This window comes from Pseudorasbora parva, chromosome 17 (genome assembly GCF_024679245.1).
Source record: "Pseudorasbora parva isolate DD20220531a chromosome 17, ASM2467924v1, whole genome shotgun sequence".
Taxonomy (NCBI): Eukaryota; Metazoa; Chordata; class Actinopteri; order Cypriniformes; family Gobionidae; genus Pseudorasbora; species Pseudorasbora parva.
The window spans coordinates 17,931,340-17,959,145 of NC_090188.1; the positions used below are offsets into that span (position 1 = coordinate 17,931,340).

A 27,806-nucleotide genomic window follows, 5' to 3' on the forward strand; every position below is an offset into this window, starting at 1 on the left:
GATTTGGAGGGGTGTCCCAATACTTTTGGCAATATAGTGTACCTTTAGCCACCAGCTAATTTCATCATGATGCTCTAAACTCAGCTCCTTAGAAAATGTATTGCTTGCTGCCATTGTAAAGTCCAATACTATCTAGTTCCACATGAAGTCAGTTACATGAGCAGCCAATGCCTTTGCATTAGCATTGTAATAGCAATGTTCCTAAAGTTGCATTTTTATTAAGTCCGCATCTGAAGTTGCTCCTGTTTTGCATCTAAATTCTCGTTGGAGGGAACATCAGAAACACAATGTTGTTGTACAATGCAGGACTGCTAAAGAAGTTAAGGCACACTAGAGCAGTTAGTGTGAGTGCTCTATAAATGTTTCACACCATTTTACAATATAGGTCTATTGGGGTTCATTTTTAATAGGTTATTTGTCATACAAGACACACTTATAAAGTACACTAATTTTATACAATCCACCTGGAGCAACCTCAGGTTAATTAGTTTGCTCAGAAGCACAGTCCTGAGACAGAATTTCACTAACTTTGGCTGATGAGTTGGACATTAGTTTCAGGATTTCAGGTTGTCAATTCAGATTCAAACTCTTTTTTCAAGCGTTTTACTTCAAGCATACAAAATAGGGTTTGCTTGAGAACACTAGTACTTTACAAAAAAATAAAAAATAATTACTGTATAGTAAGTATAAAATACATGGTGGTGACAAAGATTTCAGACTCATTTAAAGGGATAGTTCACCCCCAAAAAATACAATTCTGTCATTTATTAACCTGTATGTTGCTTCAAACCTATATGAATTTCTTTCTTCTGCAGAACACACACAAGAAGGTTATTCTGAAGAACATTAGCAATCAAACGATCAAAATCAGACCACTGACTTCCATTGTAAAGACAAAAAAAAATCTCAGATATTTTGTTCCATTCAAGTCATTTAGAAAGGTTTGGAACAACATGAAGGTGAATAAATAATTACATTTATAAACATTTCTAGATATCTACATAAAAAAAAAAAACATTAAAAAAAACATTAAATAGGCAGAGGATGCAATTTTCAGACTGTGTACTTTTCTTCCCCTTGCCTTTGAGATTTGTGATAGAGTGTATAATTATTGTACAATTCATTAAACACTTCCTTGACACCCATTTGAAGGGTGGTGTTCAAAAACTTAATGTCTTGTTCAACACAATGGTCCAGGATACAGTATATGCCTTCTGTTAGATGTGCCTTGATTTCTGGCTGAAGCGTCACCTAGGAAAAAAAGACAGATACTTATAGTGAGAGTATACAAAGACGACGTGAGCTAATGTGATTGTTCAGTGCAGTAACATGAGTCTCAGGCCAGTTTAGCAGGTCAAACGCATATCACACTTCAAGTTGACAAAAACAATTGGCTCTCAAGTCACACTAGACAAAGCGTTCCTCCTACAGTTTAAGATTAACACAACCTCTGATCTGTTACCATAGACGAGAGAAGGACATCAGATAAGTCCCAGTCCATCAACTCTCAAGCTAGAATTGCGTGGTTTAAGATTTATAACACTGAGAAGATTCCTCTCAAACATTTGAGCAATTTTTTTTACTTCAGGCAGGCTACTCAAGAGAGCAGAAAAGACAGTTTCAGGAAACAAGAACTTGGCATGGCCATGTGGTAGGTAAAAATAATTAATTGAGTGATAATGACTAGTGTCTCACCCTCTGCAGTTCACTGACATATTGTGCAACCATGAATGAGGACAGGACTGTAAAATCTTCAGCAGCATTGGCAATATGAGTGTACATCCTCTCCACCAGCCTAGCACAATTCAGAAGACTTTCTCTGTCTTTTTCAGAGGCTGAAAGAGAGATCACAAGAAGTAAAAATGTTAACGTGATTAATTATGCTTAATGCCGTTGGTGCATTAAGATCATAACTCTTGATTCTTAAGATGCACCCCCTCTCCAAAACCAAGCCCTGCAATAAAACGGTAATATTGTGAAAAAGTATTACAATTTACAATAACTCTTTTGTGTTTTAATATACACTGCCTGGCCAAAAAAAAACTTGCGTCCAATCATTGACTCTTGAGCACTTGCCGATTTTAATCCAGACAGCAGCTTTATTTTTGGCCGTGGCAGTGTATTTTAAAATGTAAATTATTCTTGTGATGACAAAGCTAAATTTTCAGCATCATTACTCCAGTGTCACATGATCCATCAGAAATCATTCTGCATTTCTTTACAATATATTTACTTACATTTGTAACAATGTAAAAGTCTTTCACTTTTCATCAATTTAATACATTTTGCTAAATAAATGTGAATTTCTTAAAAAAATTATGATCCCAAACATTTAAACAGTAGTGTACCTTTGTCCAGTGTCTTTAAATATATGCAAATATATTCAACATTCTATTCAATTACACAATCTGTTCTCTTTCTTTAAAAGCGAACAGAATGCATTAACCACCAATCATGATAAAATTATAATAACAAATCCTGGTTAAATCTTTTCAAAGCCACATTATCTGTGAAGCCGGACAGATCGGAGTGAGTGATCATGACATCACATAATGCTTTGAGAAAGTTACCATAAGATGATCAATAAGATTGAAATTGCCTGACATCTGAATACATTTTAATTCTGTCTGAGCTTTGATGTCAAGTATAAAAGTCTGAGAAATGAAGAAAGAAGAAGTGCCCTGATGCCACCACCACCCCAAAAAAAAATCATAAAAAGAGTTCTCAAGTCAAAAGGGATACGCCTTCGGTGTTTAAATTGCGCCGAGCCTCGAGATCAAATTCAACCTTCTCTTCATGGATTTTTTTCTTTTTCTTTCACTTCACTTTGAAATTCAATCCACAGTGTCACAGTCTGCAAGCATCTGTCTCTGAACACAGCTCAACGAGGTGCTTGTCTCATTAGGTGAATCATACCTCAAATAACATCTTTTTCAGCAAAATAAATGAATTCACAGCAACTTGTGGATGGAAAAGTATCAGCAGACATATGGCTCCGTTGATATTCAATTAATGACTATGGTTGAGAACAGGACTTTTTTATCAAGTATGTATTCAAATGTAAGGTCTTGCCAGCATCAGGTGATTTCCACCTTCTTTGTCAGTTAGCTACAGCCAACAATACGTGCAGACATATTGACAAAAGGGCCTTGCAATTCACTGATGTTACATTTATTTGCTTGATAGTGATAAACAGAAGATTATAGGTCGTAAATGTCAAGTTTCTTCTGGCTGTTAATGACCTTAATGAGGGGAAATAATGCCAGCCGAACTTAGCCCCGCCCACTACATTTTTAGGTCAGTCCACAAATTTTTTAGATCTGATTCAAATTTTCTCACTACTCTTAATAGTAATGAAATGTTTATTTAATAATTTAAGGGGGGGGGGGGGGGGGGGTGAAATGCTGTTTCATGCATACTGAGCTTTTTACACTGTTAAAGACTTGGATTCCCATCTTAAACATAGACAAAGTTTCAAAAACTAATGTTGGACGTTTGATGGAGTATTTCTGTGTTAAAAATACTCCTTCCGGTTTCTCACAAGTTTCGGAGAGTTTTTTTCGAGTATGGCTCGGCTTGACATTAATAGAGCGGAAGGTCCTTGTATGGGCCGTACGGGCTCTTCTCCCGGTAGGGAGAAGACTCATTTAAGGGATAGTTGCGCGCGCGTGTGACTAGAGCGAGAGGAAATGCACGCCCATAAACTCTCTCAGGTGCAGATTCAGTCGATCCAGGCGCCGCGCTCCACTTTATTCCTATGGGTGACGTCAAGCGACTTCAACGCTTCAGCACAGCATTCCGGGAAGGCAGCGCTGCATTTGAACCGATCTGAACGCAGAAATGATGGGAAGCTTCACAACATCGCTTCAGTCGCATCGCAAAAGTGGATCTCCACCGTTCACTGCTGTCAGGACTTTACCAAATCATACCAAAGAAGTGTGTTTTTGACAGAGCGGTCCCAGCGATAAAGGTTCGGTCCTGCTTTGGAAGCAGCCAGTGAGTAAAACTGCTTCAAATGTCTATGCTATTGGCTATCGTCACGTGAGTAAACATCAGTAAACGGCACGATCGCGTGCTTTATCATTCAAATGCACTAACGGACTCCATTGTTGTTCTATGTAGAACGTTACACTAGTCTGACGTGCAAAATCGTTTTGCTTGCTACTGCTAAGGTTTAGTCACATACAATAGTCCATAAACCGAATCATGTCCTCATAAACTCAGAGTAAACACACACAAATGTTGACAGGACACTAAATACAGTACATACCACAGAGACGGACGTCCTGCTGTTGCTGCTTCTCCTGTTCAATTTATTTCAGCCTCCGATTGATTCTGGATCATATATTTATTAGCTGAGCTCGATAGCTATGAGTTTCTCCATGCTTGAGGACGTCACCGCTCGTCATTCTTTAGCTCCGCCCACTCGATACGCCTCCAGGCGCTCGTTTTTTTCTGGAAAGACTCGGTGCAGCCCATATTTCTTTTATAAATATAATAAAACTAAAGACTTTTCGGCGATATGAAGGATGCAATACTACTCTATAGGTACTCAAGATTAACATGAGATTGACTGAAACTGAGTGTTTCACCCCCCCCCCCTTTAATAAATAATAATAATAATAATAATAATAATAATAATTTAATAAAATAATTTAATTTAATAATTAAACTTAATAAAACGTTAATAATTTAAATGTTATAGAACATAGCTCGATTAATGGCACGTCATTACGTCCCCATGCCATGCTACGCTTTCCAACGTCCAATCATAGCGTGACTTTGGCAAGTCTGTTAAAATTTAATGGGCTCAGGAAAACCCGCCGTAACTTCACCTGCGAGTGTCGTGTTACTTTACATCAAAAAGTATATTGTTTTATATAGTTACGTTAATTTATTTTTGTAATATGTATTGTCTCTCCATTTTTTTGAAAAGACACTGCCCCTCTTTCCTCCTTCTTGACAGCCTTTATTTAGAATAATAGCATTGATTAATGATGAAAAAGTTTTAAAATCATGATTGTTTGGATTGTTTTTTCTGCCGTCGAGCCACAGGTGTTCACTGAATGACCCATCTGGTTTGCGATAAGATACAAACGAATTGTATTTTACTTTTACAATGAGTATAATAATTACAACAAAAAGAAAAAATATATAGAGGACGAAAATATTGAATGAACAGTCAAGCAAAACGTTATGGCAACATTTCAGACTGACAGAGATAAACGGGACTTTCTACATTTCTACATTTGCTACTGTTTTGTAAACATTGATACATAATTCAATTCTTATTCATTATAATTCACATTCTGTTTTATTGGCCACACTATTATTAATGATTGTTGAGAGGGGAACTTTTGATTAATTTTTAAAAAGGGTAGGGGGTCGAACCCCCAAAGCCCTCCCCTCTGCAATTGCCTGGTATAATGTGTCCTGTCACAATCTCAGACACAACGTTAATACAATAGTTAGATTAAGGTGTGTACATGATAATGCGACTAAATAGGCATACTCCACGTCTTAACCCGATTTGCGTTTAGTTTGATTATGACTTTAATCGGATTAAGGTCATTGGAAATCGCTGTTTACACGCTAGCCTCTTATTCAGAGTATTAATCAGATTAATATTGTAGTATTGTTGTCCATGTAAACGTAGATATTTAGTTGTGCTTGCAAGGAGACATGACAAAACTGGCATTTGGGCATAATGTACGTTTTTGTCCTGAGAGTCACACAGACAAGAGATTTAAAGATTTTCTCTTTTGTGTCATATTGAGCTTGAATGGTTAGAAGCATTTTCTTTGAACAAGAGCGTGATTATATATTGTAATACTAAAAAATTAAACTGCATTCGTTAACACGCTAATATATGTAGAGGCAAAGAACCTTAAGTCTTTTCTGTAAGTCTCCACAAGGTTTTTACACACGGTTGCTGGTAGTTTGGCTCATTCCTCCATGCAGAGCTCCTTTAGAGCAGTGATGTTTTGGGGCTGTCGCTGGGCAACACGGATTTTCAACTCCCTCCAAAGATTTTCTATGGGGTTGAGATCTGGAGACTCCAGGATCTTAAAATGCTTCTTACGAAGCCACTCCTTTGTTGCCTGGGCAGTGTGTTTGGGATCATTGTCATGCTGAAAGACCCAGCCACGTTTCATCTTCAATGCCCTTACTGATAAAACCGCACAATACATGGCCCCATTCATTCTTTTCTTTACACAGATCTGTCGTCTTGGTCCCTTTGCAGAAAAACAGCACCAAAGCATGATCTTTCCACCCCATTCTTCACAGTAAGTATGTTGCAACTCTGCATTCTTTCTCCTCCAAACATGACAAGTTGAGTTTTTTGCCAAAAAGTTCTATTTTGGTTTCATCTGACCATATGACTTTCTCCCAATCCTTTTGGACCTTCCAAATGCTCTCTAACAAACTTCAGACGGGCCTGGACATGTACTGGTTTAAGCAGGCAGACACATCTGGCACTGCAGCCTTTGAGTCCCTGGTGGAGTAGTGAATTACTGATGGTAGCCTTTGTTACTTTGGTCCCAGCTCTCTGCAGGTCATTCACTAATTCCCCCCGTGTGGTTCTTGTGATCATGTTGATCCCATGGGGTGAGATCTGCGTGGAGCACCAGATCGTGGGAGATTATCAGTGGTCTTGTATGTCTTCCATTTTCTAATAATTGCTCCCACAGTTGATTTATTCACACTAAGCTGCTTACCTTTTGCAGATTCCGTCTTCCAAGCCTGGTGCAGGTCTACAATTTTGTTTCTAGTGTCCTTTGGCAGCTCTTTGGTCTTGGCCATAGTGGAGTTTGGAGTCTTGACTGTTTTAGGTTGTGGACAGGTGTCTTTTTTTACTGATAAGTTTAAACAGGTGCCATCAATAAGTGGAGGACAGAGGAGCCTCTTAAAGAAGTTGTTACAGGTCTGTGAGAGCCAGAAATCTTGCTTTTTTTGTAGGTGACCAAATACTTACTTTCCACCATAATTTGCAAATAAATTCTTTAAAAATCAGACAATGTGATTTTCTGGAATTTGTTCTCATTCTGTCTCTCATAGTTGAAGAGTACCTATAATGAAATGACAGGCCTCTCATGTTTTTAAGTGGGAGAACTTGCACAATTGGTGGCTGACTAAATACCCCCCACTGGATATACACATACACACATATGTTTAACGAACATAATACTTTTATTTAGCAAAAATCTATGAAATTAATCAAAAGTGACATTAAGTCGACATTAAAAGGTAGGGTAGGTAAGAATGATCTAAAACACTTGTTCAAATTTGTTTAAACTTTTTTTATATGTCAATACATAATTAAAATCTAAGTACTCTGAAAAAGAAAGTATAAAAATCAAATCAGTCTAGACTTTTTAATCTGCAATAAACACTGTCATTATTTTCGTTTGGGACGAAACAAGTGATTGGCTTGGGCAACTGTCACTCTCTCTCGCTACCATGGCGACCACCGCTTTTGCTACAGGATCTGCCCACATGCCCGTGGCATGAAACCAAGGAAGAGCAAAAGCATTCGTTTCACAGGTGGACTAGATTTTTTAATGAAACCGGGTTTTCAGCTAAGGCAAACAATGCAAAAAGGAAGAAAGTACAAGAAAAGGCAATGCACAAAATGTCTTTGGATAAACAAAGAAATCAAATGCGAGTAAATATCGGCGTGGCTTTGCAAAGATAGCGAGAACTGAGGGACCTCAAGGGGCTGAAAAGCGACTCCTTGCTGGTTGTATTTCTGCTGGACAGGTAATCTTTAATTTTGATTATAATTTTTTTTTGGTTTATGTTTTCATGAAGCATGTATCACTAGCACATGTAGCTGCCTAATATAGCTAACATAACATTACTTAGCATAAAGTTATATAATGTTATGTTATACACTTAGCCATTAGTATCATTACATGATAAATACTCAATATGCTTAGCTCAAGTTGATCGCTGTCGTGTTGAATTATGCAAAATTTAACTTTAGATAAAATGCATGTGTAAAAGCTAGTACACCGCAACCAGGATTTTTTTTAGAACGAAATTAGCATTAGCCACTACTAAATCAACAATGCTTTCATCATGGAAACTCTTACATGCAAAACACAGTATATGTTATGAATCTTACACGAAATTCATCTTCATCACAGTATAACTGATGTTATTGGTAAAGTATCAATGCTACCTGTTTTTAGTTTTTCCTTATAAATATAACTAGCTCGTTTCCGAATCAAACAAAAATATATTTTAAACTTTACCAGTATAGGTATTCTTGCTTGATAATGAGTACTAAAAGACATCTTATTTGTTTATATTCATACTGATAAAGAAATGTGATTCTGACGTGATGTCACTACATGCACTCCCGTCTCAGGTAAATAATGCGTCTTCCAGCTGAGTGGTCGGTGAGGCGCGTTCATGTATTTTGGGGGCGTGGCTTTGGAAAGAGCCCAGAAGGGAGAAGGTGGAGTGAATGGAAATAATGAGCTGTCTTTAAAACAGTCGTGAGAGGTCTACAGACACTCAATTTTTATACTTTCTTTTTCAGAGTACTTACATTTTAATTATGTATTAATATATAAAGAAAGTTTAAACAAATTTTGAAAAGTTTTTTAACCAATTCTTACCTACCCTACCTTTAACAATGTTACACAAGATTTCTCTTTCATATAATCATGATTTCCACAAAAATATAAAATCAGCAGCACAATTTTTTTTCAACATTGATAAAGATAAGAAATGTGTCTTGAACAGCAAATCAGCGGATCATGTGACACCGGAGTAATGATGCTGAATATTCAGCTTTGCCATCACAAGAATTAATTACATTTTAAAATATATTCAAACAGAAAAAAAGTTAATCATAAATTGGAACAAAGTTAACAATATTACCATTTTACTGTAAATAAATGTGGCTTTATACATTTACTTTTAAATTAACCTAACTAAAATCAAAAACATAAAAACCTTACTAACCCCAAACTTTTGAACCATGTATGATATTTAAATTAAAGCATTTGAAATGGCTTTTAGAACACTCCTGAATGTCGGTATAATAGGTGTGCTTACCTCTGTCAGAGTCACCCCGCTGTCTGCCTTCATGCATGACTGATGAAACCAAGCGATAAAAGCAATTCAGGAAGGCGGGCGAAGCCTTCAGCATCACCTGCAAACATTTAAAGCTCTCAGAATTGGTGCACAGCTGTGCTTGGTATAAAACCCATTGGCCTTTATGTTTATCGTATGAATACTGTGGTCTAGATTAATTGCACTGTTGAAGACAAAAAACAATAATATTCTGTGCCACTAAACTTCATAGGCAAGCAAAACATTTTTAGACGCATACAGAGACGGCTGGTAAAAAGAACACTATGGAATGATTTAAAAACCCTGAATTAATTTAATATTTTAATAAAAGGCACATTTTTGTTGAATGCTAGGCAACAATGTAAGCATCATCTTTATGATGACTGGCAAGATACTGTGTGTGTGTGTGTGTGTATGTGTGTGTGTGTACACTGAATAGTATATATAGTCAAAACATTATGACTAGAGTCAGTTGAAGTACATATGAAGCATGAACTGCATAAAGTGTTTATTAATCTTTGTTAATGTTCATTTCAACATTTACTAATACTTTATTAAAATCTTGCTAACATTAATTAATGCATTATGAACTAACTTTTTTTTTCACTTACATTAACAAAGATAAATACAGTAACAAATGTACTGCTCACGGTTAGTTCATGTTAGTTTATACATGAACTAATGTTAACCAATTAAACCTTATTGAAAAGTGTTGCAACTAATGTACACTCAACAACTAGATAATACCCATAATGCACTGGGAGGTTTGTGCCGAATGAATTCCCGTGTCCATCTCTTTCACGGAAATTCCGTGAAGATGTCTACGAAACCGCTGGTCCAGTGTGGGTACAGCGTAGTAATATACAGGTATAAATTCCTTTTTAATTGATTATTCAATTGTTTAATTAAGGTTAAGTCTTTAATAAATATCTTGCAACTTGAGAGCTGCCAGTTTAAATTAAGTTCTAAATTATTATTAAACAGAGCAAGCACAAACTATACAAAAGCGGCAACCCTTCCAGTGAGCCCAGTGCCTCGTATTCATTCACTCCTTCAAGTGGACTATATTAGTGGAATAATGTAGGTAATAGTGAATGAGGGTATAGGGGGCTACAGCTAAGGTCTGGGTAGATTAGATGGCAAACAAATAATCAGTTCTCATAATCAATATGTTGGATGAAGGAGAAATGGGCAGGAATAAAGATCTGAGCAACTTTGACAAGGGCCAGATTGTTATGGCAAGGAGAATGGGTCAGTGTATCTCTCAAAGGGCAAGACTTGTAAGATGCTCCCTGTCAGCAGCAGTGAAAAAATTACCAACAGCGGTCCGAAGAGGCACAAACCACAAACCGGGGGAGGGAGTGTGATGCTCTGGGTAAGGTTCTACTGGGAAATAATGGGTTCAGAGACTTGTGTGGATGTAAATTTGACATGTGCCACATATCTAAACATTGTTGCTGGCCAGGTACCTTTCACAACAATGGTGCTCCCTGGTGAAAGTGGCATTTTTCAGCAGGATCATGCACCCTGCCACAATGCACACATTGATCAGGAATGGTTAGAGGAACATGATGAAGAGTTCAAGGTGTTGCCCTGGACTCCAATCTAATTGAGCAGCTGTTGGATGGGCTGGACCAACAAGTTTGAGCCACAGCAGGACCACTTTGCAAACTACAGGACTCTGCAAGGATCTGCTGAAAATGTCTCGTTGCCAGATAACACAGGACACATTCAGGAGTCTTGTGGAGTCCATACATTGGTGGGTAAACGCTGTTTTGGCAGCACACTAAGGACCAACAGCATATTAAGCATCATTTTTGTCTCATCAGTGTATATGTATACTATTCAAACTTGGCCAAATGACTGAAATGTTTTTTATTTAAAAAATATTTGTATTATTGTTATTTAGTGGAAAGTGTGCGAGATCAATTGCATATTGTATTAGTGCAAATGTCATTTTTCAGTCATTATTATGGTTAATTCATGGTCATGGACTACTCCAATGTTTGCTTTCATTTCACTTTATAAAGCCTATCAAATACAAGGTCGTGTTGAGATTGTACCAAGTTTCCCACTTTCACTGGCAAAGAATCCTGTACACCTTGAAGTCTTGCACAATCTCAGCATTCCTCTCGTTCCAGACTCACCGTGGGCTCCTTCCCCCTCAGGATCTGTTACAACTTTCCAAACTACATTCTAATTTTCACTTCTATTAAGTGCAAATTAAACGCCTCTCCAGGGCACTGTAATGTTCGCGCCAAACATCAAGCAGCATTAGCCTGTAACACACCTATTTGCATAAAGCTATGAGCCTTACCAAACTAATTTACCAATTCATCTGAATTTTACCTATTTACCATGACATCCATTTTTACAGAACATAAGAGCAAATTGCAGAATTTTACTTTGTTTTCAGGGGGGGAAAGTATCAAGTAATATGTTTTTCACCTCAAGAAAACCCATGTCAGTTTGTGTTTACTAATGGATATATTCAATTCTTGATCCACACAATTCATTTTCATTTTTGTAAAATGAATTCAGTTTTGTCCCCCAGACAAAACACGAAACATAACACTGAAAACCATATTATTAAAATATTTTTCCAAAGCAAGTGCAGATAAACATGTCAGATATTCACCTTTAAAAAACGTATAACATCTGGTACGATTTCAACATCCACAGTCTCTAGGTGATTTTTAAGAGCCCCTATCATGGATTTTTGAAAAGTACCTTTCATATAGTGTGTAATCTAGTTCTAAGAGAAATTAAAACATCCTGCAAAGTTTTAAGTCTGAAAGTGCACCATATATTAAAGGCCATATATTAGGCCCCGTCCACACGGGAGACGCGTTTAGCTGTATACGTATAAATTGTGTACCGTATCAGCGTTTCGTCCTCACGGATCTGGCGTTTTGGAAGCATGAATCCAATATTTTTTGAAACCGGGTCCCAAAGTGGATAAATCTGAAAACGACAATCTTCCGCTTTCGTGTGTACAGCGAATCCGTATATTTTCTGAAACGGTGATGTCATCACACTACGTCCAGCACGGTGAAAGTGTTAAGGGACGCAACTACGGGCGCTGGGCATGCGCATATCAATATCGCGTCATTTAATTACCGTATCTGCATTATTGTAAGGGTATATTTTGGGTTGGGGTAGGTGTAGGCATTAATAAAACATCTGTTAAGTAGCAAATGTATTTATTGTTATTTTATTGTGAGATTTTGGCTCACCTCCGACCACTGCTATACCCCATAGACAGTAAAAGAAATGGATGGAGGGATCCCATTGCCTTCTACGGCGTTAAGTGATGTCAGTATAGGAGCACTCACTTCCTGATGGCTGAGCGAACTGCGCAGGCTCAGACTGAGCTTGACGGCGTAGATGTGACGTGAGCCTCCTGTCTGACAGCTGTAGGTCTTCTAGTAGTTGTGGAAAGTGAAAGCTGAATCAAGTTGTTTAAATATTTTCTCCCGTTGCTTTTGGCTCACTACGGGCTTCTCCCCATTCTTCCCCCTTGACTTTATCAGACTTTATGTCTACACGTCCCCCCGACTGTCTCATAGACAGTAGAAGATTGCCTGCGAGCGTCTCCTCAGGTCTATACAGTAATTTCTCAACTGTGCGACAGAGTCGCGTTGGTTATGACGCAATAGTTAGCCTATTTTTACAAAAACAGCTTCTATGGGGCGATAGTGTAAGATACAAGGTAACGGAGCCTTTTATGCATTGTCGTGTTTCTTTAGAAATAAATAATGGACAAATGGAGTCTTTAAACGTCTCAGATGTAAAGTTATTCACTGTCAAAGTGACTCAAAAATGAATGGGAGTCAATGGGATGCTAACAGCAGGTGATGGCTTGGTTAGCAATGGCAGCCCCTAGGGGTGGAACGCTTTCTGAGCGCTAGATTACCCCCTTGCTATACCCCTTCTAACCACAATTCTTCTTCTCCGTTTTTAGTGCATTTCTGTGACAGAATTACAGTGCCACCCACTGGCCTGGCATGCAAACTACATCGTTTTTAGTTGGTTTCGGTAATCTCCTGTGGATGCAGATATTTCTTGAAACGAGGGGAAAAAAAGATTGGATTGGGAAAGCTCTGGCTTCGTGTTATGGTAATGCGATTTATTTCTGAAATACACACTGTACATGGTAGACCAATCACAACAGACTGGACAATCTGACCAATAAGAGCAGAGTAGGCTCGCGGAAAGGTGGGATTTAGAGAGTCTGATTCATCTGTAGAGTCGTTTGAGAATCTTTGAACACTGTACTGATGTGCAATGTATATTATGAGATAATGAAAGCAAAATTAGGAACCTTTACAAAAGCATTATAGGGACACTTTAAATTGAAAATGTATTAGGATATAATTCAACTTCAAAAAGTTCAACAAAAACATGTCTAAGTATTATAAGGTTTAAGCTCATCTCTCTCTCTCTCTCTCTCTCTCTCTCTCTCTCTCTCTCTCTCTCTAGCCAGAGAATACTCACCTGAGGGTAGCAGTGTATAATTGCAAACAGGACTTCATGGACGGCCTCAAAAGCAGCATGGTAGTCCTCCATGGAATGACTGTCAAGAGGCACAAATTGCAGTGCACCCAGAACCACAATGATGTGGTGTGGATTGGAGATCTGTGCTTCACCCTGAGAGAGCAGAAAGGTCAAAGCCTGGAGAGTTGGCAACGTCAGTGCACGGGTCAGAGAGGGGAGCTTGCTGGCTTCCTTTATTACAAACTGAAAACAAGGCAGGGAATCTGTTAACAAATCTGTGAAATTCAAGAATCATGTCTCTCAAATGGTTACTTGCCAACTCATTCCTTGTTATAAGTCATGAGTTGTTTGAATTCTTCAGAATCAAACCCACAACCTTGGTGTTACTAGTGCCATGAACTACCAGTTGAGGTAAAGGAACTAAAATAAACCTAACATGAAATACTGAATTACAATTTGGTTTAAGATGTTTTTGTCTCTTTTGTTCAACAAGTCTGCATTCATTTGGTCCAAAAAAAGCAATAGTAATATTGTGAAATATTCATGGGCGTCGGAACCATTGTGTGTGGATGGGGCCAGACCCACCCACTTTTTAAGTCCAATGATATTGGACCCACTCACTTTTATCGTCTTTTATTCAGCACGTCTGTTTACCTTGACTACCCCTTAACCGAGAAACTTATTAAGAAACTTATAATTAAACACATGTTAAACGCTTTATTGCCCCTTTTCTAATATTTTCTCTTTTTTTATTGAAAATAAATACCTTTCCGATCTGATATGTGATGGGGAAAGGGAGTAGAGCGAGTGTGGCAAAAGGCGGATTCGAACCTATGCTCGATTTGCGTCAAAACTTGATGCCACGCGTCTTACCCCTACTCTATAGCCACAGTAAATAATCCAGTGATTTCTGTAATTTTGTCTGGCCCAATCAATCGTTTAGTAAACGGCACTTTTTCTGTCTGGACATAGGGCATAAAAAACATGCAACTTGTTCATTATCATTATCTGTGAAACTGTTGATTTCTATGGCAGTTAAATGAATATAGCCTTTTTATTAGACTATTGTATTGACTGGTTTGAGGTCTTTTTTGGTATAGGAAAGGGATATGGCCTCAAACGCACCATAATGCAGAAAATCACATCTATTAAATCATTTATTTTTCTGGGGGAGAACCTCCAGATCCCACCGCCCAATAAAAATAAATAAAAAAATCCCAATCAAAAAAATTCCCCACCTATCATATTTTGCCTTAGCCGCTACTGACCCACCCACTTTTTAGTTGCTTCCGACACCCATGGAAATATTATTAGAATTTAGAATATCAGTATTCTATCTGAATATATTTTCAAATGTAATATATTCCTGTGATGGAAAAGCCGAACTGTCTGCAGTCATTACTCCAGTCTTAAGTCACATGATCATTTAAAAATCATTCTAATGATTTGGTGCTCAAGAAACATTTCTTGTTATCATCAATGTTGAAAACAGTTGTGCTGCTTAATATTTTAGTTTTTTGTTAAATTACAAAAGTTTTTACAGACAATTTTGATCAATTGAATTAATCCTATTTCATTAACTGTATGCGTTATATGCATACAAAAAGAAATAAAAAAGAAATGTGTTCACCAAAATTACTAAAGAGTATTATGAAACGTACAATATATACAATGCCGAGCTCTAACAAACATGCCTGACCTCCTGTAATCCTGCAGAAAAGTTCTCACAGAATATTTTTCAACTGCTCAGCAAACGATCAGTGCTTTAAAATATTAATGACAAAAGTGACGATTACAGAGCTTGTTCTTATTTTTGTATATTAAAGACAGTGGAGATGAGAGTAGAGCAAGGTTAACAAAGCTTTTGTTGGCTGTGGTGAACTCTGCTAACGGCAGCTCTGATATGTCAAGTTCTGACACTGAGAAGAAAGGTGCAGTGATAAAAGTAACCTGACAGGCAACACAGTCCTTCTCTGAGTCAACTCAGTGACATAGATAAGACTTTGAAACCTGACTTTTCCAGGCAGATGAATTTTAATGCTAAATCAAGACAAGAGAGTCAGGCTGGTGGGTGAGGTATGTGACATGTTTTACAAATCTAGCTGTATGGTGTTTTTTACTGCCAACTAACTCTCTAGGTACCCTTGAAGCAACATTCCAGGCTTGATAGAAGTGATGCTTTACCACATGTATTATATTATATATCTCTGATTTTATGCAAGCAATAAGTCCAGGAAATTACTAGTAAACCGGGCCATACACTTCAAGGGGTTTTGAAGGATCTAAGGGTTTTCGATAACAACCTGTGTTTTATTTTAAGAAAGCCACCACACATGGACAGTTTTTTTTTTTCATTTAATTTTATAATAATTTACAATAATGTGGGCAATCGATTAATTGCATCCAAATTAAAAGTTTGTGTTTGCATTCTATATGCGTGTGCACTGTGTGTGTACATTACAACCTTTAGAATGCAACTGGACAATACTAAATGGTTAGTGGAAAATGTATGTAGTTGTTGTGGAGTTAAATTGATTCAACACAATGATTTGCATATGCTGTCATGTTAATCTAAAATTCTATGCTAATAGATTGTCACTATTTAATTACAGGGCTTCCCCCTACTCTGAATGTTTATGAATTATGGGGATTATAAAAAACTGGTGTTGGTGGATTTTTACCATAATAGTCTGGTTGTTTGCACACACTGTGGACATACATCTGTGTTCAAACACCTTATAAAAGTGAATTTTGCCTAAAGGGATACTCCACCACTATTTCATATTAAACTATGTTATTCCCTTAACTAAGACGAGTTGATACACACCTCTCTCGTCTGAGTGAGTGTACTTAATCTGTCTGACGTGCGGTGACGATCTAATAGCATTTAGTTTATCCCACTAAGCCCAGTTCATTCATTATGGTACCAAACAGAGATCAAGTTAGAAGCGAACAAACACCTCTACGTTTTCCCTTTTTAAAATAGAGTACCAAGAAAAGTTGGACGATCAAGTATGGTGACAAAATAAAACGTGGCGCTTTAATAAGCGGATTAAAAAGGAGAACAATAATGTATGGCGGAATAGCACTTTTGAGAGTACTTCGACTCGGCACAATAAAACGTCACGCCTGAAACATCCTCCTTCACATCTCCCCCTCCCCCCTATTGACAGGCATGAGAGAGAGGGAGGGTGATTTGAGGGAGGATTTTTCAGGCGTGACTGTTTAATATGAAAGGTTTAATATGAAAACACGGTGGAGTATCCCTTCAACATGTTAAACTACTTAAACAGGTTAAATCAATCAAATACTGTTGTGTAATGTGCAAAGGTTCCTGTGTTTAATGACTAAACATGGTTATGGTAAATGTTTAAGGTTGTTGGGAGGACAAACTGAGGGAACTATTGGGTTACACTGTAAAATAAAGTTTTACCAAATTTTGTCCAACTAGTGTTATTACTTTCAATCAAAATACAACACTTATGCAGATGTTTACGAATGAAAAATTGAATATTATGATACTTTCATCTTAAAAAGAGAATCACATTAAAAATAAACAGCAGGAAAGCATGTGTGATTAATCTTATTCAGGGAAAAACATCAAATGGGAAATAAATTAAAAACAGGTATTGAAATACTTACAATGAGAGTGGATATGATTTGTGGAGTGATAAGCCAAAAGGCCTTTGAGCAATGCTCTGGAAACTGACAACAGGAGAGCAGCTTTACAAAAGTCACTGCAGACAGAACTTCCTGTGAATGAAAAAACAACATATCATCAGTACACACTACAAGCGGCTTTGAAACTCTTAAGCTTTGAGAAGAAAAAGGAATGGATTATATCGTAATGTTTTTAAGTCAACATCAATCATCCATTTCACTTTGTAGAATAAAGACATATTCAAAGAATCCATCAAGAACAAGCTTTTAAATATTAGACCTAAGGCTGTCATTCACTGAAATGATGATTGTTAAATCACATAACTCTATGTAGTTAAAATGTAAACACATTAAGACATTCAGTTAATTTTTTAAGAAAAGAAAACTAAACATAGTTCTGCGATTATTAGGTTCAGTAATTTGTGTGAATGACATTTATAGTGTTCTCAGACTCTCTCAAATGGCATAAAAACCCTCTGGTAATGCAAAAACTGAACTATTCTCTGCAATAATTCAATACAAAAAATGTCCCCAACTCATTACTGATGTAATTTGACATTCATTAATCTGTTTTTGCCCTCTGACATGAAGTCCTCCACTGGTTTTCGTATTTATAAGAAAGAGAGTGTGTCACTCTTTGGTGATATTTAACTTCAGCTCCAATTTAATAATACTTACATTTCACCATATAAAGAATGCAAATTACTTTACTTGTGATAGTCGTCCAGTCTGGGTTTTATTACCAAATAAATTACATATAAAGAGTGTCTTTTTTAATTATTCACTGATAATGAGTTGTTTGCAAGGGACTTTTCCCCCACATTTTTACAAATTACACAATACCATGAAACTGAATAAATGTATTAACCTTGTTAATAAATTAACAGTAATAAGTGATACATTTATTGCATAAATGACCTATTACAGCTATAATAATAATAATGCAACAATAAACACTTAGACACTACGAGGATCTTACTGTAAAGTGTCCTCCTTCAATCTTTGCCGGCACAAGCCCTTCTCTGAGCATCAGCAGTAATAGATGGAACTGCTCTTGAGAACAGCTGGATACCAGCTTATTAAGCACCTCCTTTACTGGCCCCTCCAGCTCCTTTACATCTGATAATGACATCCAAGTTCCTGGTGAAATGATTGAGAGACAAAACATTAACAAAAATTTGAGGCATCAATTTTATTCTAGACAAGCAAATGTTTTATAACGTTTTAGGACATCGTACCTGACAGCAGTGCGTGAACACTCCGCAAAATCTCAGTATGGACTTCTTCAAGATCTGCTGCTTTGGTCTTTTCCACAACCGTGTAAAAAGCAGAGAGATAGTTAACTGATGAAATTAGGAAGTCCATAGGACGAGGTGACGGGAACAGTTCCTTTAAGATCTGCTGGAAAAAACTCCGGTAGAACGTCATTCGGGATATTTTCTCCTGTCCGTTGTCCTCAGAGATTGACGCTCTTGCGAGTTCACTCCTGATCATGACCGTTACCACTTCAACAGAGAATGACTGCCTGAGGAGACCACTTCCCTTGCCCATCAACACAGCTAGAATGGCTGGCTCCATAACAGAAGCGGCCTTCTCTAACAAATGAGTCAGAGTCAGATCAAGCTGTTTGTTCTTGCCGAGAGTTGTGATCATTTCTTTGCAAAGCATGCTTAAAGTTACCAGATGGAGCTGTAGCAAGCAGAGATCCCCTGTGTCTACAGCCAGAACTCCTGCGGCAATTTTAATTTCAACCATGAAGGAGGTAAACTTCTCCAGATTGAGGCACATGCTGCTTTTCCTGTCGATTATGAGCTGAATTAGAGACTGAATGAAGTCTTGAACTGACTGAAGGAAAGACAACCATATCGGGCCATCCACACCTTTGAAGAGCCCCTTCCTGCACCGAGAGAATAGTGATGTCATTGTTGCCTCCAAGAGATTACTTCCATGAACAACTTTCAGGAGTGTTTGAGAGTTTTTAACCAGCAGAAGTGATGCCATGACACTGAAAAGCTCTTTAAGCAATCCAACAGATGCAGAGAGATTGACGCTTTCATCACATTGAACACAAGAAGTCAGTGTGAACAAGCTCAGAAAAAGTTCTGAATAGTCCTCAGGGGACATTGCGTATCCATTCAGGACACTTGTGATTTTAAGTAGCTGCAGTAATCGATCCACCTGTGTCTTAGATAGAGGTATGGAATATTTCATTTTTACAGAGTCTAACATCTCCTGTCCAATGGCTTTCAGCCTATACAGAGAAGGTGTCATGTCTGTTTCTCGATCTTCTACGTCAACCATTTCCACACAAGTTATCAAAAACGAAGGACTGATTAACTGCATATGTGATGAGTCGACCAGTCCAAAAAATGCCTTGATGATGCACTTCATTACTGCTGAAAAAATCTCAGGGAGCTCACAAAGAACAGAACTCTCAAGTAATTGTCTGGATATTAGAGAGACAGAGATCCCAGTGTTCTCCAAATTGCTTCCAGAGGCATCCAAGCTCTTAAGCAAAGACTTCAACATGCATTCTGCAAAATCAGACATGTCTTTTGGTTCGAGAAAAGGGGCAATTAATGAAAGGTTGGAGGTAACAAGAAACCAGTGAGCTGCCTTGTAATTGTTGGTGTTTACACTACAAAATTGAAAGTCCCACATCTGTTCAGGGTAAGGCATTATTGAAAGATCTTGCCTGCTTAGAATAAACTGGGCCAATTTTTGCATCTCTGATGTATCTGATGTTACAGTAGATGATTTGAGCAAGTGTATCTTCAGCTTGTGGAGTACAAGTAGTTTCTGTAATAATTTGCCAAGTGGACTGTCTACGTCCATTAGTGTCAGGGCTTTGTCCACTAAAGCGCTACTCTGTGAGGCAGTCGGTGATGTGTACTTGTTAACACAGTGTATCTGGAAGAGAGTATCCACCTCAACCCAAGTATGAGTAAGTAGAAGGGTCACCTCTTGGACCTTTTCCCTCCAGGCACCTTTGGTGACAAGGTTCTGCTTCAACAGGTCTTCTACAACCTTCAGTATCTCTGTCATCAGATTCTGAGTTTGCTTCACAATTGGTACCGGGGTGCTGTTGTCTAGAGTCTTAAAATTGAAGAGTACAGCATAAAGGAGTGAACTCACAGAAAACACTTTCAGCGCCAAATCCGATGTTTCATCTTGGATGTGGGGGAGCAGATAGCACTGCATCCTATTTAAAATGACCCAACAGATCTCAAGATTTTGGCTCGGAGGATTGTCTAGCAAACACTGACTCAGGGTTTTTTGTATCGTTTCGGGCAACAATGCTGGTCTCAATTCATCAGCTGCAGGCCGACACACTACATCAAGCAGTTCTTCGATAAGTTTAGGCAGCTGTCGAAGTTTGCCATAAGTTTGCAAGACAGCAGATACGAGTGCTTCTCTGGCTTTCCTAACACGCAGTTCCATGTTGTCTGCATCAACCCACACAGCTGAAAGGAGCTCATCTAAATCTGGCTCCAGGATATGGTGATTCAGTGCAAGCAAAGTTTTGAGACAGCGGTACCAAGCTGGGATGCCCATCTGTGTATTGTTAAATAATAGGCGAGCCAGTTTCCTGTAGAAATTCAGTTGCACCTCCCCATGTTTTATTTTGTCTGCTGCCACATTATAGATATCACCAGCCAAACAGGAGTTTATGATGTTCTCAAGAGCGAGTAAAGCAATTCCCCAGTTCGATGCACTAAATTTCTCATCAATATCCAGTTCATCTGTGAACCCCAAAGCAATAATGAGCTTAGTCATGAGGTGGAAGATCACTTGATTGTTCTCTCCCCCTTTGCTAAATGAATCTAGGGCAAATTTAAATAGCAGGGCAAGAGAGTTTGACTTAACAGCGTAAAATAATGCCTCTTCCTCTTCGTTAGCTCCTGGGACACAAAGTTTTGAAAGGATAATGTTGACTGGGCCTTGCAAGCCCTTTCCTGTGTGGCTCTTTTTGGCCCGAGATTCATCCTCCGATGGTAAAACTTCATCCTTGTAGGACTGTAAATGATCAGAGATGAAGAGAGCTGACTGAAGGACAGCGTCCACCTTGTTCCGGATATCCTTGCTCAGATTCTGTCGAATCTTGACATCATCCTTCTCAGTCCACACTCTAGTGTTCAGTAAGTGTCTGAGCAGGAGAAGTGGATGAATAAGGTGTGTCGTCACCTGGGAAAACACTCGGTTGGAGTTTGCCTGCTGTTTCTGCACTGTAAGGTAGGTGCTGAGAACAAGAAGCAGAACCTCAAATACTTTGAGGGAGAGAGGCTCCTCATATTTTTGCTGCCTGAGCTGCATGCTGGACAAGCCACAGAGTCGCGTCAAGAGCTCCACTAACAACTCATACTTGGCGGTGTAGGCCACAGAGAGCACTGGGGAGGTCAAGATGCCATGGCAACAGCTCAGAACAGTGTGGAAACTGACAGATGTGAGTCCTGAAGAATACTCCAGAATCCTGTCATTGATCATCTAGGATAAAATAAAACACATGAATTATGCAATAGTGCCAATGTTCCTTTTTGCATGTTTTTTTTAGTATTTCTTTATCTGTTTATACAAATTTCATGTCATAATGCATTTTGATCAATTTTATTTTGACTAAAATCAAAATGTTTCAGTTGCAAAATTAAACCAAATGTTCAAACATTTTATCTATAATTTAAACATGTATCAAACATTTAACAAAAACAACATGTTTAAAAACTCCTTGTGCAAATAAAACATTATTATAGTACACTACTGCACAATACAATATTGTCAATTCTTTATGCTTTATTCATTGGCAAATTTGGCATTCACAACTTGACCTTCATTTTGACTATATTTGGGTTATTTGATATAACCACATTCTTTTTAAATCTCTCTTAAACATAGCAAGCACATTGTTAATAAGTTGAGGTAAATTTTTCTCATCATATTTTTCTCAATAGCATGCTTTAAATGAAAGCATTTAATAATCATCAGTACACTTATGTATAATCTTTGTAAAAAAAAGAAAAAGAAAACAATGTATAAGTAATTTTGATAACATAACATAAGACTAAATGAAAGAAACTTACAAATAAGAATAATACAAGTAGAAATGATTATTTTTTATTAAAAATGACATTCATACTATACCTAATATTAAAGGACAACTCCGGTGAGAAATGAACCTAGGGGTAATTAACAGATGGTTACAGAGTAGATCGTTTTCTGGGATGCGTTTTCTTGAAAATCGAATGTAAAGAGTTTTATCTTTAAAAACAGATTAGCTTATAGCGCTTGTCTATGGGGCACAGGGTAGACACAGGGTGGTAAAATTAAATCGCTAGTTAATACCACTAACAAGGCTCAAAATAGCCTCACACTAACACGGTAGCATAACGAGGGTCCCTACATGCAAACCGAAGCATTGAGAACTTTGTAAGAGTACAAACAGTTTAATAAGAAGATACGTTGTAAACATAGTGCCTTACGCGTTCACGGACAGGCACCATCTCGAAAAACATTCTCGATGAATCGATCTACGAGGGCTGTTCTAAGTGAGCTGGTCGATAGGAATTAAGTTTGTGAAATGTAATAGCATGGACATTTTTTTATTTATTTATTTATTTTCTCTGTTGTGTTCAGTGTTTTCTTCCGGAAACAACGGACCATGTAAGATTCCAAGTCACAGTTCATCACTTAGCAGAGCTCTCGTCGCTCGATGAGTCGAGACTGTTTTCCAAGAATGCGCCTGTCCGTGAACGCGTAATGCAATATGTCTATAAACTGTCTTCTTATTAAACTGTTTGTACTCTTACAAAGTTCTCAATGCTTTGGTTTGCATGTTGGGACCCTCATTATGCTACTGTGTTAGTGTGAGGCTATTTTTAGCCTTGTTAGTGGTATTAACTAGCGATTTAATTTCACTACTCTGTGCCCCATAGACTAGTGTTATAAGCTAATCTGTTTTTAAAGGGGGAGTGAAACACTCAGTTTCAGTCAGTGTCATGTCAATTTTGAGTACCTATAGAGTAGCATTGCATCCTGCATATCTCAGAAAAGTCTTTATTTTTTTTATAATTATATAAGAAAGATGCGCTGTTCCGAGTCTTTCCGAAAAAAGCCGAGCGGGTGGGGGCGTGTCGTGTGAGCGGAGCTAAATAATGACGTGTGCTCGCTGCTGCTATTGTGTTGAGTCGAGTGCGTCGTAAAGCTGTGTCATCCCTAACAGCGGGAAAAAAACTTTATTCAAAATAAAAATATGGCTTTTAATCAGATACAGCCATACATCTATGATCCGGAATCAGACCCAGAGGCTGCAGTTGAACAGGAGCAGCAGCAAAAACGACTAGAGCAGGACGTCTCTATGTGGTACAAGTTATACACTAACTATATAATATGCTTAGCGGCTTGTGTTATTTACATATTTATACTTGAATTATATCGTCGTATTTTTGTCTTTGAAGGTGTACATGTGGGAAGTGCAGTTGTGCACGTGTGTTTGTGTGTTTACGCGTGGTTTGTGTAGACAGTAAGCGGATTGGTTTTGCACAGCAGGCTAAGTTAGTGTTTACATAGAAAGACACGGAATAGTAGCGCATTTGAATGAAGAAGCGTGCTTATTTAGTTCAACATATTTCCCCCCTCTTTGTGTATTGTTGTTTGGAGTGCTTTTACAATACACAAACATAAAGTTACACATATAGTGGCCAGCTAAACAAATGTACACGCACTACACATCGCATGCTCCATTGATCAATTAACTATACGTGATCATGTTTGGGCTACTTGATGAGCATAGGCAAAAACACAGACATTTGAAGCAGTCTTACTCACAGCCTGCGGTACTAACGTTGGGACCTTTATTGTTGGGACTGCTCCATCCTTCAGCATTAGGCGATCGGGAAAATCCTGTGTCGAGCTGGGCCTTGTTTATGAAACAGTCGGCACCGAAATGCAGCGAACAGATATAAACATTCGCGCAACTCAGTTGCTGATCCGGAAAAGCAAATTACATCCACTGTTGCCTTAACGCGGGGTTTTTGGGGAATCTGTGCAGGACTGTCTTGGTCTGGCAACCAAAAACGCACTTTTTTGGTGACATTGTTATGTGCACATCACCTGTACAGCATCCTACAAGCCAGCGCTTTGATGGGCGTAGCCTGTAACTTTCGCTCTCTCTCTCTCACGCGCTTCCGGTAGAATTGTCCGTACGGCCCATAAAAGGAAATTCCGCCCCCATTAACGTCAAAGGGGACGCATGATCTCAAAAAACTTGCCGAAACTTATGACTAACCGGAAGTAGTATTTTTGTCAAAGAAATACTCCCATCAAACGTCCACCTTAACTTTTGAAACTTTGTCTATGTTTAGTATGGGATTCCAAGTCTTTAACAGTGTAAAAAGATCAGTATGCATGAAACAGCATTTCACCCCCCTTTAAAGATAAAACTCTTTACATTCGAGTTCCATGAAAACGCATCCCAGAGAACGATCTACTCTGTAACCATCTGTTAATTACCCCTAGGTTCATTTCTCACCGGAGTTGTCCTTTAATTGAGGGGACTAATAGTACAACCCTACAGTATAAGTGAAATTCTTTCAAAAAGTTAAGTGTTGGTAAATACCTGTGCTACTGTGAGACGAAGGCTAATCGTTTTTCCTTGACTTAGCACATTACGAAGCTTCCTGCTGTGAAGAATATCATCTAGGTAGGTCCATAAACCCTCCACCACCTCTGAGGGCACCTCCATTTTCTTATTGTAAAAACCTGTAAGGGCATGACTTGTCCAGTCAAACAGAACCTATGATGGGGAAAAATGTTACATGCTTAAAGATACGAGATACATAAATGTTTAAACAACATACACTTAAAAACACTAAAAATCAATTTGTTCGATTTATCCAAATAAAAGGAGATTTGTATGAGAATTTTTTTTAACAGTTTATTGTATGGTTCAATTCTCACTATTAACTAGTTGCTTTTTTAGAAAATTACTAGGATATTGGCTATTACTTGTACTAATAAAGTTTATAGGTTTATTAGTACTAATAAAGCACATATTAAAGCCTTATTCTGCATTACCGTATTCTACATCCCTTAATCCTACCCAATACCTTAATAACTACCTTACTAACTATTAATAAGCAGTAATTATGATTTTATTGAGGCAAAATTTGTAGTTAATAGTTAGTTACCAGTGAGAATTGGACCCTTAACTAAAGTATGACTGAAATATTATGGCAGTGTTTACTCTTATACTCTCAATAACATGCTTACTGAGAACAAGTCTGTATTTCAAAAGGATAAATTACCTGCTCTTTGTTAGGAAGAAGGCATTGTGTTGATATCCAAGCAAATCGAGCAAGTTTCAGTTTGTCCGGCCAGAGTGTGCGAGGGTTTTTCAGTTTTAGATGAATGCCAGAGAAAATGGCAGCCATGTCTAAATTCCTTTGAGTCTAGGAACAAAACATACATAATCAAACTGTTTAGATTATGTTGACGTTTACACCAATTAAATGTTGCTAGATGGTTGATACTAGAGATAAACGGAGAATCCATTTGACCAATAGATGTTTTTACCAATTTTTTACCTAAATGTACAATTTTAAAACGTAATCACTTAGTTATCCAATTAAAGGCACACATTGGTGGCCTATAAACAATAGAACCCAACGGTAATCACAGGTATTGCAACTCATTTATCTATAGTTTGGATAAATTACTAACAGCCATCTTTTCTTTAGGTGAAGAATCTATAGTTTGAAAAATAGTCCATCTCAATCCCATTATTAGAGCTTACTGCAAATTACAGCTGTGTAATACGATTAACAATAATACTAAGTATATTTAGAACTACTTGTATTATCATGATGACATGGCTAACTCTTAAAATGATGCATACGAATCTGAATAGAGGGATACTGAATACTAGTATTTTAGACACATGAAATCTTTAAAATCCATGTCACATAAAAATCATACAAAAGCGTAAGAGATTTCTTTACCTCTTTTGTAAATATGTATTTTGTAACAGTCTAGCAGATGTCTAGCAGATATCTTGCAGCCCCTAGCGAATCCCAGGGCAAAAGAATCTTGACAAAGTCATTCTAGATTTCATTGAATAAAAAGCACCTTAAAAAAACAGGATTCTTCTTCTTTTTGGTTTTTATGATTGGTGGCTGGCAATCCGCCAATCATAAAAATTACTGCCACCTTGTGCTCCGGATTGTGGAACAGAGCATATTCTACTTATTAAACCTGTCATATAAAGAAATTCTACAAACACTTTACTATTCATTTTACTTGTCCATTTTAATACAGATTTAAAATGTACATCCTGAATTCCATTCATCTTGATTTCAAATATCATACTTCTTTCTTCCTCATATCTCTTACATTCAAGAATTGCATGAGTTACTGTTTCTTCTACTTTGCATTCTTCACATAGACCATTTGGATGCTTCCCTAATATCCCGAGTGTATTATTTAGATTGGAATGTCCCAGCAATATTCTATTATATACAACCTCGTCTTTCCTTGTATTACCAATATGTCTTATTTTTTTTTAACTTACTATGTTATTATATAGAGAAATCTTCCCTTTCTATTGTTGTCCCACTTTATTCGCCATTCTGAAATAACCTTTTTCCACATTAAAACATTGCTCAGACTAGAGGAATTTGTAATTCTATTTCTCTGCAAAGCTTGTTTTGCTAACTTATCTACATTCTTATTTCCCTTTATACCTACTTGTGATGGAACCCAAATAAAACTGATTAAATTATAATTCTGAACCAGTCTTGAATATATTTGTAAAATATTATAAAAAATATATTGATGACTGGATTTAAAAGACCCGACTCTTTAAAACTGAGAGTGAATCAGAACAAATTCAAACTTTTCCAGGTTTATAATCTTCTACCCACTGCAAGGACAAAAGTATTGCTATCATTTCAACAGTATAAACCACCAAATGATTGGAAGTTCGTTTTGTACAATTCATTTCCCATTCTGGAACTAAAAAAGCATCTCCAGTTATCTCGCGCTCTGGATCTTTTGAGCCATCTGTAAATATTTGTAAGTATCGGGAATATTTTGTTCTAAGTTGTACAGAGAATGCCGAAGACATGTCTACTTCTCCCCTTGTTTTTTATTTGCAACAAATGTAAATCTACATGGGGAGTTAAATAACTCCACGGTTCGTTTTCAGGAATCCCCACTGTTTAACGGATCTTTAACTCATTTACTTCCATCTCTTCTACATACACTTTACTGCACCATCCATACAACAAGTATTATAGAAAGCAACTTTTTATATAATGATATAACCTTCCAAAATACTTACAATCTCATCACACACGTGCTTACCGATGCGGAGGTTGTAAAGACCTTTAACCTCTTCACTTTAACACCAGACAGTAATAATCGAAAACGAGCATCAACACTTTAAACTGTTTCATTGCTAGACAAGATACTTAAGTTAAGTCTTAGCATCGGTGTATTCTCAAAGAAATGCCAGAAACTCACAAAGGGGGCTAAATAATAAGTAAATGTCATGTAAACATATGTAACACTTG

At 37.5% G+C, this 27,806-nt stretch overlaps 1 protein-coding gene across 2 annotated transcripts; it reads right to left on the bottom strand.

Annotated features, from left to right (window-relative positions):
• Positions 1–386: 386 nt before the first annotated feature.
• On the bottom strand, positions 387–27,664 carry urb2 (URB2 ribosome biogenesis homolog). 2 transcript variants are annotated; one of them, XM_067421497.1, is made up of 10 exons: positions 27,598–27,664; positions 25,542–25,685; positions 24,854–25,030; positions 18,483–21,729; positions 18,224–18,384; positions 17,227–17,337; positions 13,585–13,827; positions 9,070–9,166; positions 1,696–1,835; positions 387–1,251 (listed from the first exon to the last, which is right to left on the bottom strand). In XM_067421497.1, the coding sequence occupies exons 2-10, from the start codon at positions 25,665–25,667 to the stop codon at positions 1,054–1,056; spliced, it is 4,500 nt and encodes a 1,499-aa protein (XP_067277598.1). In that variant the 5' UTR covers positions 25,668–25,685; positions 27,598–27,664; the 3' UTR covers positions 387–1,053. The 2 variants fall into 2 exon arrangements, with proteins under 2 accessions (XP_067277598.1, XP_067277597.1); XM_067421496.1 differs by having other exon boundaries at positions 27,575–27,641.
• Between the last annotated feature and the right edge of the window lie 142 nt (positions 27,665–27,806).

Bases quoted from the DNA above. Each gene is read 5' to 3' on its own strand.
- urb2 (XM_067421497.1), bottom strand. From the start codon at position 25,667: ATGGCTGCCATTTTCTCTGGCATTCATCTAAAACTGAAAAACCCTCGC. The intron at 13,828-17,226 runs GTAAGTATTTCA...CCTTGTTTTCAG, and splicing joins AAATCATATCCACTCTCATT to TTTGTAATAAAGGAAGCCAG. The intron at 1,836-9,069 runs GTAAGCACACCT...TCTCTCTTTCAG, and splicing joins GCGGGGTGACTCTGACAGAG to CCTCTGAAAAAGACAGAGAA.